This window comes from Hemibagrus wyckioides, linkage group LG23 (assembly GCF_019097595.1).
Source record: "Hemibagrus wyckioides isolate EC202008001 linkage group LG23, SWU_Hwy_1.0, whole genome shotgun sequence".
Classification (NCBI taxonomy): Eukaryota; Metazoa; Chordata; class Actinopteri; order Siluriformes; family Bagridae; genus Hemibagrus; species Hemibagrus wyckioides.
In genome coordinates, this window is record NC_080732.1 from 15,555,515 (window position 1) to 15,566,849 (window position 11,335).

The 11,335-nt window shown below is 38.8% G+C and overlaps 1 protein-coding gene across 1 annotated transcript in view; it reads right to left on the bottom strand.

Moving 5' to 3' along the window:
* Positions 1–391: 391 nt before the first annotated feature.
* LOC131344471 (mannosyl-oligosaccharide 1,2-alpha-mannosidase IA) overlaps positions 392–11,335 on the bottom strand; it is a 246,146-nt gene continuing 235,202 nt past the window's right edge. The window contains exons 9-12 of the mRNA XM_058376798.1: positions 10,219–10,438; positions 5,690–5,862; positions 3,283–3,398; positions 392–2,480 (exon numbers count right to left, since the gene is read on the bottom strand). Coding sequence (XP_058232781.1) covers positions 2,324–2,480; positions 3,283–3,398; positions 5,690–5,862; positions 10,219–10,438 — 666 coding nt within the window. The 3' untranslated portion in view covers positions 392–2,323. The remainder of the gene's footprint in view (positions 2,481–3,282; positions 3,399–5,689; positions 5,863–10,218; positions 10,439–11,335) is intronic.

Genomic DNA, 11,335 nt, shown 5'->3' on the forward strand with positions numbered 1-11,335 from the left:
AGGTAACAATAATCATCAAAGTTTCTCCTTTTCCAGAAACACCTGAGGGAATCAAATGAAAGGAAAGAATACAATTGTACAGAGAATCGAAAAGGAACGAGAGAGAGAGAGAGAGAGAGAGAGAGAGAAAATGGAAATGAGAAGTGTGATACAGAAGATACAGAGGAAAATAAAATTAGAATGAGGGCAATAACCCAGGGCAGATTAACAGATTAACAATACAGGTCACTCACAGTCACACTCATTTGGTTATGTACAGCACATTCCTGCAGTGCGGTGGACAGAAGTGGAGAAAATAAACTCAAGACACTCAGTGCAGCTGCTCGGGCAGAGATGAAGGGAGCTAGAGGAGATTTGTGGACTTGTGTGATATGTGTCACTGTGTGTGCACATATATATATATATATATATATATATATATATATATGTGTGTGTGTGTGTATTCCCCTATATATCTGTTTTTGAACTTGACCATGCCTCTCTTTGAAGCATGACACAATGCTCTCTTGGTTCTCTACTCTCATATGCACTCTGCTTCTGATACTGTTCAAAGGAAATATCGTACAAAACAATATTTCAAATCCACCTTTGAGTTTCTGTACTTATTTCGCCCCCCCCACCCCCTCGCAAGATTTCAGACACCTAGGTTTATTTATTTATTTAGTTATTTTGTGAAAAGCAAACAAAACACCAAAACAAGTAAGCAAAGCAAAATCGGAATATCGATGCCTGAAAAGTTTTGGACAAATATTCTGTACGTTGGAATGATGGACGTTTTAGTCACGCACCATGGGAATGAACCGTTTTTGTGAATCGATATTAGATTTTTTTTTGCTTTGTTTGATGAATGAAATCTATGTGAAAACTAGTGAAAGTCTTAAATAGCGACATAGAGGACACAGATTGGGAAATCACGAGGGTGACGCAGATTGGGTAATGACACTGGGATGCAGACTGGGTTATGACATTGTGATGCAGTTTTGGGTAATGACACTGGGATGCAGATTTGGGTAATGACACTGGGATGCAGATTTGGGTAATGACAATGGGATGCAGATTACTTAATAGCACTTGGATGCAGACTGGGTAATGACATGGGTGAAAATTGACTAATGACACTGGGATACAGATTGGGTAATTACACTGAGATCCAGATTGGGCTATAACACGGATGAAGATTGGGTAATTACACTGGGACGCAGAGGGGTTCTAACATAGGGCACTCAGATCTGGACAGAGTGCAATCAGGTAATAAAACGAGAAGTGCAGACTGGCTTACAAAAGATATAATAACATCTCCATGGACACTGACTGGCTACTGATACAGGGGACATAGCTTGATTAATGACACAAGGACTGTGGATCATGTAACAAACACAGCAAAAGAGACTTGGGTTGGTTGAGTGACAACACAGGTGTTGCAGATTGGGTTTCAACACAGTAGATACAGATTGGGTAGTGAAGCAGGATGCAGATTGGGTCACAGCCAAATTGGCTAATGACACAGGAGATGCTGATTGGGTGATGATGTGCAGTAAAAAATATTATGAGTTATGACACAGACTTAGAGCATGGGGGACACAGATTGGGTAAAGACACAAGTAATCCATATTGGGTTAAAACACAAGGGAACAACACTGACAGGACAGAGATTCAAGGGTCCGATCAGGTTATGACTGCAGATCAGGCAAGGACACCAAGAATGCAGATGACTGGGGGTGCAGATCTGGTAACAGAAGGAAGATAAGGATGCAGATACGGTTATGACATAAATCAGGTAAGACAACAGGAAGGCAAACTGGTTAATGGTAGCAGGGTTATGTACTGATTTTTGGAAGAAAAAAAAGAATATAAGTTCACTCTGCTGAAATTTTGTTGCTTTCATATTTTTTTTTTGAGCTTGCAAATCACTTGAAAGAGTCATTTAATAAAAACAAATCATCCACAAATTGCCTGTTACTAGCTTGTAAAAAAGAGTAAAAAGATGGACAGAATTAACAGAGTGCTGAAGAAGAGTGAAGCGATTTTCTCTTTCTCGCAAAGTAGCCCGCGATGAGGCGGTGCCCACCCCGCCAATCTGGGCTTGAAGAATATTCCATTTTCCTCACAGAGGAAAGAAAGAAGGGAACAAAGGTGCTCTTGTCACAAAAGTAATTTTCATTTTGATTGTCCACAGAGAATGTCCCGGCTCAGATGTTACAATCACAGCGTGCAGCGCCAGATCCTTTACAGGAGAAGGAGCCGAGAGAGCTGCGGGCAGAGACGCTGAAACCCCAGGCCCTGCCTCGCTGTGCATGTGTGTATCAGGGTGTGTCATTGCAGGTTACATTAGATGTGTGTGTTGCGTGTCTCGTGTGGTGCCACTGTGGCGCTCTTCTAAGCAGCTCTTGCGGACGATGGGTAAAGGATGAGCCTCGGTGTTGAAAACCCAGTCATCCAGAGGCAGCAGGTCATCGTCGGAGAAAAGCAGGTACAGATATCTGAAGAAATCAATCAATCAATCAATCACTCACTCACTCAATCAGACAGTTTATTTTTAATATTTTTCTTATTTTGTAAACTGGAAATATTAAGGCAATCAATATATTCCTACATTCTTAACCTTTTTTAAAGTAAATTTAATGTCCTCAAAATGTATGTTAAATTTAAGTAATCATTTTAAAATTAAATTAAGTAATAAAAAAGTATACTAAATATGAAACTATTTTTAAATTATTATTATTATTATTATTATTATTATTATTATTATTATTATTATTATTATTATATAATTATTTAATTATTATTAATCTCTTCTTTTTTTTTTTAATTCATGTTGGCCATTTCTTTTAAAGGCACGGAAAATTCTAGACTTCACTGTACTTTAAGCATTAGACTAAAACCTAAATGCCAGTCATGATAAGTTATGCTGCGTTCACACATCCAGCAACAAACCGATGAGAGCTGGTGACCGCTGGCAACTAAATGTGGGCGTGTCCAAATCAGTGACACGACCACGCAGAGAAAAGATTAACTTCATGCGAAATTGGAGCGACTCTGTGAGGCGTGTATAACATGATGCAGATATACACTGCTGAATATTACACGCAAACACAAATCTCCCTCCGACATTGTGCCACCCACTAATAAACGTTATTACCATGGCAACCAGTAGTAGAAAAGCCTCCCGATACTTTATAGTACAGCGACTGGTAGCTTGTGTGAACATTTCTAGCAAGATTATCTTCCACGCTCTTTTTAGCCTCATTTGTTAACAATGTCTTTCGTCACTCCGACACTCACTTCAGCGTTTCAGACAGGAAGAAGCTCTGCTGCATGTTGTCATGGCTGACCGTACTAGCGTAGACGTCTCTGATCCCCGAAAATCCTCCTTCGACTCGGCAGAATTTCTCCAACGCCTGCGGAAAAAAACATCGCTCTGTCATTCTTTTACTAATATAACACAGCTAACAATTAATGAACCGATACGTTCCCGGTGTGACTACACCAAAAGAAAACAAAGCAACAACATGAGAATGCTGTCCTGTCCATTTGGGCCAGAGGTGGCAGATATTTGACAGACGACTAAAAAAGAGCTGACGTAGCAAACGAAGGTGCGATTAAGTCGTAACAAAGGCAGACATCTACACTGTGATTACGACTGGCCCTTGTGTTTCTCTGGGAAAATGAACGTGACATATCTATTTCAGTGCACTTCCGCCTTATAATTAACATGTCATCCTGTCAGAGAGAGAGAGAGAGAGAAAGAAAGAGAGACGCTCCAGCTATATTAATACACTGGCGTTAGCCAAGCCTTCATTTGCAAAAGCTAATGGGATTAAATGGCAGGTTAGCTGCTCTGTCATGATCTTTTTAATCCTATACCCAAATGACTCCTCTTTTTAAAGCAAACGGTAAAATCAGCTGATTTAAAGTGTTGGTTTTCATCATGATGTGCCTCAACTATATAATACATGTAACTCCAATCTGATTGGTCGGAAGGTGTTGTTTCTTTTTTTTCTTTTTTTTAAAACAGCAGTAAATAAAAAACAAAATCTAAATCACTGTTATGGTGAAGTTTTCCTTCAGGAAATGTTTATAGAGCATGCTGGGAAGGAGTCTCCAGTGTTAGGACTGAGTTTCAGGAACGTCTTTGTTCTACCTTCCTTCTAAATAACATGATCCAGTAATATTTAAGAGAATGAGAGATAAAAAAGAAAGCAAGTTGAAGGAGGACTGGATGTTTATACCTGCTTTTATCAATTTTTGTTTGATAAATGTGTTTAAAACGTATCCTTTACATCCTGAATTGATATATTTCTGTAAAGCTGCTTTACAGAAGAGATTTTATTTGTGATACAAATAAAATGGATTAATTCATTGAATTAAGTTGTGTAGACCATGGGTCCCCAACCTTTTTGGTACCATGGACCAGTTTGATGCCGGACCATTTCACCGTGGCCCAGAGGGCTGGGGGGTGGTGGTGTCATTTGTTTGGTCAAAACCCGTAACTGAGTCAAATGCGGGAGTGTGGCACGGTTCGAAGTGGCAATTTTTCAAAATAAAATATATATATATGTATACAATTATAAGTTTATTGTTTCTTTGTGGCCCAGTACCAAATGGTCTGTGGCCCAGTGGTTGAGGACCCCTGGTGTAGACGACACCATCCAACATACGTGAGGTGTAAAATTCATGCTCTCGACACAGCTCATTTGCATATCCCGCCCACAAAACTCCATAAAAGGTCAAGAGCATGGAGCGCTGCGAAGACGAAACGAGCACTGACGGTAAAGGGAGAGAAGCCGAAGCGGAAGTTATTTCGACTCACTTTCACGCTGATGAAACATTTCGAGACTTGAAGGTCAACATCTAGAGACAAATTACTGAAAAAGGGTGAATTGGTATGAATTAGGCGAGGTGACAAGAAAATGGTGTGACATGGAAAAAAAGCAGCTCTACACTGCACCCAGGTGATCTCGTACACCGAGCACGTCACGCAGAGGAAGTGCTTCTCCAGAAACGTTTGAAGTGTCTCGGCGACGCGCTGAAGTGCTGCGCGGGGGTTAAAAAGAAGACGCCGTGGCAAAAGGAACCGATTTATAAGCCAGCTTTCATCCGAAGAAATCATCCTAACAGTCTTTAAAGAATCCTTTCCTTCATGAGCATAGCCTTAACCTTCCACCTTTGTTTACAGCTTACAGCGACATTTCTTTCGTGATCAGCTTGTTTCATTTATTTTCATTTCAGGGTTTGTGTCATTTCCTCGCTTTCTTGATTTCTCATCTTCTTCAATTAATGGAAATAATACAAACGTCTGGGTTTTATATAAACACACTCAGAGAATACGATCTGTGGTCGAAGTTTACTTTAGTTTATTTTCTTTATTTTTTATTTTCTCACAGGAGCATGAGGAGGATAAGAAGTGATTTTTATTGTAAAATCAATCAAATCTGGAATACCCTGATGAAATTAAAACTTTTTTTAAACTTTTTATTGTACATTTTTAGTTAATATTGTTTATTTTATATTTACAAAGGTCTCCAAAGAAATTTTGAATGCTGTGAGTGTGTCCTAATGGCTAAATGGTGTTCCTTTAGCTCCAAAAAAAGCCTAAAGAAGCTCTAAAACAAGAGTGACCCGTTCATCCTGATCCACAAAGAAATGACAACTTAATAAGTTATTTTTAATAAATTATTTTTCTTCTCACCTCCACTGCCTGCCAGCCCCACTCCCTGTACTTGGGATCATGAGTCAGACGCCACATGTACATGTAGCTCTCGATGACCTCTGGCCTCAGGATGTAGTAGCGATCGCTCAGTCTGGTGGCCGTCGCCTCTTCACCTCCGTCGAAGCGGAACGCCTCGGGGCCGAGCTTCGTGGCTGTTAACGTGGAGGGAAAAAAACACAGAAAAGAAAACGACATGACTGTCGCATTCATCATTCATCACGACTGTGGAGCTCAGGCTTTGCACAAATCTGTATTTTTAACTTCAAAAGCTAGATAAGTCAGACTTGGAGAGACCATTTAGACTTTTAAATATGTTTGCTTGTAGTCCAGATGGTTGCGTTCTTTCGCTCAGCAGATGCTGATGTCTCAAATGACTTGAAGTGGAATCCAGTCCAAGCACAGGGACCGAGATCAGCAGATGAGGACTACGAGCCTTGATTAAGGGCTCTACAGTTGTACTCTAGTGGTCCTGCACTGACATCTGAGCAAGTGATAATGTCATAAATCTACAATAAAAACAAATACAGTGGAACCTCGGTATAGGAATTTCATTCATTCTGGAGGCGAGTTCTTAAGGCGAAAATTTGCACTGCGAAACAAATTTTCCCTTAAGAAATAATGCAAATGCAGATAATCCGTTCCAGCCACCCAAAAACATGACCAATATTACCGATATGAAGCGTATGTAAAGTGTATGGCTGCTTGCAAAATTTCAATTCTTAGGGCGAAAATTCGTAAGGGAGGGCAATCGTATGCTGAGGTTTCACTGTATAACATTGTTAAGCCTATTTCTAGGCATATTTGACTAGCTTACATTTTCTTATTCTATTGGCGAATCAGTTTCAAGAAATTAATGCTTAAAATTAGAGAACCTACTGTATCTGCCAATGTTGTTGTTGTTGTTCTTTCAGCTGCTCCCTGTTTGGGGTCACCACAGTGGATCATTTAGTCGTTCAGAACAATAATCTGACTGTAGAACATGAACATTTTAAGTTGAGCTCAAAGGCCAAAATGGAGTTTCCTGCTGTTTTGGTTGTTCCCATGTTCAGCACTGAATATCTCTGTCTTGGAAGTGACTCGACTGATAGAATTATTAATTACACCAACATTTCAGTACACCAGCAGAAAGGAAATGGACTTTTGGGACATTTTTAATAAGTTTAAACAAATGACTGATTTTCTGGCTGGGAGTCTGATATAAAAATGAATCAGGACTTGAGTTGTCTTTCAGTGTGAGACGTGTGCTATTCTCTGTGTTGAATAATCTTACACAGAATTTTTGTGGTTGAAGATAAAATTTTAGCTGCTTATGAACAAGCACTTGGGGCATTTCAGAGAGCAGAAATGGGTTTGATATCACCATGTACTTTGAAGATAGAAACACTTTTTTTTTTGGAACTTTACTATGAATATATTGCCCCTAGTAGGGTAGGAAAAAAACAAAAATCCTTATAAAAAACTAAAAAATTCTTAAAGCCCTGAGTGTCTACTTTCATATGAGCTTCATATTAACCACCACTGTGTTGTGTACGACAAAAAAATTCAGTGCTGATCAAATGCAATTCTTTGGCCTCTTTTGTAAAAAGAGTCCAAGAACGCCACATCATATGAACTCTTAAATAGGTTCATAGACTACGCAGATCAAATAGGTTTATTTTATTTCAAATAAATGCAAAGTTACAGTGAATGATATGGAATGTCTGTGAAACAAGAGAGCTCTCCTTATCGCTTTTTTAAAAAGGAATATGTGATCAGTCAAATTTAAGAAAAGCGATCGTGTACAGTTTGCATGAAAATACAATACAAATTTCTCGACTACAGTCAGAACTACTGCTATAGGAATAGACTCCTTCTGACCAATCAGAATCGAGCACTGAGCGCTGAGTAGCTTTAATAAAAGTAAATTAGAATATCTGGAAAATGTTCAACTTTGTGGGCAGCATGGTGGCTTAGTGGTTAGCACTGTTGCCTCACAGCAAGAAGGTCCTGGGTTTGAATCCCAGGTTTGAACAGGCAGGGGCCTTTCTGTGTGGAGTTTGCCTGTGTGGGTTTACTCCGGGTACTCCGGTTTCCTCCCACAGCCCAAAAACGTACATTAGGTTGATTGGTGATTCTAAATTGCCCTTAGGTGTGGGTGTGTGTGGTTGTCTGTCTATATGTGTGGCCCTGTGATGGACTGGTGACCTGTCCAGGGTGTACCCCTGCCTTTCGCCCAATGTGTGCTGGGATAGACTCCAGCAGATCCCCGTGACCATAATTAGGAATAAAGCGGGTATAGACAATGGATGGATGTTAAACTTTGTATGTATTTTACTCGCCTCAGATGTGCCTTTAAATCCCTAATCTTATAAAGAGATTCAAATAATCTTTAAACAGGAAATCCTATAAAAACTGTAAAGGTTTACACGACCACCGTGTTTTTTTTTTGGTTTTTTTTGCATCTCTCTTTTACAGTGACTGTAAAAATCTGTTTTTGTTTTTTTCCCCGCAATGTTTTGTTGGGGGTCTTTTTCCAAAATGAAGCTAGCCAGCGTATTAAGCTAACACAGTGCCAGAAGCTCTCTCAGAGGATGACTTTTACTGTCAGTATTAAAGAGCGCTACATATGACACGCTCTCCCGTGCCGGGCAAAATTCGTTTTTTCTTTTTTTTTCTCTTCTTCCTCAAACTCATGTTGTTCAGCTGAGCCAATCGAAGGAGGACAGAAAAAGGAAAAAATGAAAATCAATGTGGTATTTAGGCGTGAGATCAAAGGTATTTAATGCAAAGTGCTGTTTGATGTTGTACATTAGCTATATATATATATATATATATATATATATATATATATATATATAGATAGATAGATAGATAGAGAGAGAGAGAGAGAGAGAGACAGAGAGAGAGAGAGAGAGATGTACTGCTCATGGTGCATAGTCAGCTGCATCAAATCTTCCTTAAGATATTTTTCTCTAAGCAATCAGGGGACTGAAATGGATGAGAAAGCAGAGATCAAACAAGCCTTTTGGGCAAAATTGGTGGATCTTAGTTTGAGCTTCACTTAAAAATTTCAATATCTTTCCTTTTTCCCATGATTCCCTCTGGCCCGGGTAAGAAAAAAAGCTTTGGGTTTTGATCCAGTCTGAGATTCATCTCTAAAAAAATCAACAGAGCTTGTTTAAAAGTTTTGAAAGAACATCAGAGAAAGTGGCTAACAGTCTCTTCTAATTTGAAGCCGCGAACAAATCTGATTCGATGTGAGACTGAGTTTTTTTTTTGCCCTGACAGAAAAATAATATGTTAGGAGAAATGTCTTTTAGTCAGCAAGTTATAGGTTTCAGGCTACGCACTGATAACTTCAAATCGCAGGACGATTCGTCAAACTAGCTGAAGCACAATGCAGACGCAGATGCTACGCTTCCTGTTTTAGCAGAAGTTTAAACCAATATGTTCACAGATTATAAGGGTTTTGTCGTGCTTGTTTCTACTTCACTGGAGCTTTGCTTATAGTAAATATTTGACTTATTCTAGATTACTATTCTACTTCGGCAGTACGAGTCTCATTAACAAGCTGTCATTTGTTATTAGCCATGACTTCGATTTATAAAGTAGATATAAAGAAAATAAAATGAAAAATAAGGATCTTATTAGACTTATATAAAAGAAATTACAAACAAAGTGCCCTATTCAGATTATTTTAAATGACCAATACAATCTAAAAGGTTTGTTTAGCAACGTTAGCAACTGGCTGAGGTGTAGCTGTTTATTTTTATTATTTATTTATTTTTACTCATTCTCTGTCTTTAAAATGGAAACTAAATGGCATGTATGAAGGATAAATCAGTCACCCATAAGCCTTTTAACCTGTCATGTATGCTACTTTTCCCTCAGGATTACTTCAAGATTTTATTCTGCTCGCTAGAAATACTGACAAATCCTTGCTAGTTAGCAATGATGACTACTGTTATATAATTATCTGATGTAACTATCTGACACTGACTAATTAGTCAGTGATGATACGCTGAAAATAATTTTCTTATATGACTGTATATAGGGAGTTCAAAAGTTTACACAAGGCAAAGAATTTTCATTTACAACTAAGTTCGGCTTAACAGATGAACAGTAAACATAAGTGCTAAATGGGCCAGTGGGTGTGTTAAGATATTAATAGTTATTAATATATCAATATCAATTCTATTATAAATCAAGATATTAGGTTGAAATTTTTCAGTTTTAAAACAGCTTTGTGCTTAATACCGTCTTCTTCAGATCAGGTCTGGAGACTGACAGGATCCTGGGTTGTGAAAAATGTATTTTTTTTATAATATTGTCCTGTTGATGCTGCTTGTTTTAGATTGGCGTATACACCCAAATTTCATTTTTAACATTGTGTAATATTACATGTATATTATTAATTATTACAATGTATATTACATGTTACTTCTAGTCAGATCTTCCTCATCTATATGAATATATCTTTTAGCCATGGCATCCTGGGAAGGTGTTTTTCCCTTTACTTCTATACTCACCTGAGCGACTGTAAGACTCATGGCACGTGTTTGTGATCTCGGCTGCCAGGTCTAGGTAGTGCTGCCTCTTTTCTGGAATGCCATCGTCTGCCCCGATGCCCACCATCCCACCGGCGAAACAAGCCAGATGCCCCATCTTATGGTCGAGAATTCCGCCTCTCCATTCAGCCACGTATGTAAGACCTCCTGAAGATTTCTGCACCAAGTTGGTCTCTATTGCCTGGTCCAAAACACAAGACATAATCAATAATAGGATGATCTAATATGCAATATTTCAATCAAATAAGAGTATTTATTAAAATGAGGATGAAGCTTTTAACTTTCAGAAGTTTAAAACAAGTTTCCTTTTAAAAAATCTAAGACTACACTTCATCTATGATTATTTTTTATCTTATATCATTTCAATCTTATATCTCCATATAGCTTTTTATCTATCATTTATTTTCTACTAATGCTATACAGTCATGCTAGTACATCCTCCCACCTTTAAAATATAATTATAGATACAGTCGAACCTCTGCACATGCTTCCTTATAAATTTTCACCTTAAGAATTGAAATTTTGTAAGAAATTTGCATCAGCATTAGACTCATATTTGCTTTTTGAACAAAGAGTTCCTCTTTTAGAGCATCTTCCACTACATGTTGGAGCGAGGCTGTGGGGATTTGTGTTCATACAGATAGTGAGATCAGACACTGATGTAGGGCGAGGCGGTCTGGGGTACAGTCGGCGTTCCAGTTCATCCCAAAGGTGTTCAGTGGGGTTGAGGTCTGGGCTCTGAAGTTCTTCTACTCAAACTGGTGCTTGCTTTGTGCAGGTGCATTGTCTAGCAGTGATAGCTCAAGCAGTTAAGGCTCTAGGGCCTTGATCAGAAGATCAGGGTTCAAGCCCCAGCAATGCCAAGCTGCTACTGTTGGGCTTTTAAGCAAGGCCCCTGCTCCAGGGGCACTGCATCATGGCTCTGACCCCAACCCTCCAAGGATGGGATATCCTGGTTGGTATATCCAAGGATGGGATATACTGGAACAGGTTCCGGCTTTTAAGTTTTACTGAAAGGAAACCGTTGTTCTGAAGCATCAAACTTTGTAGATGTTTGAAGTTTGACAGTTTAAAGATC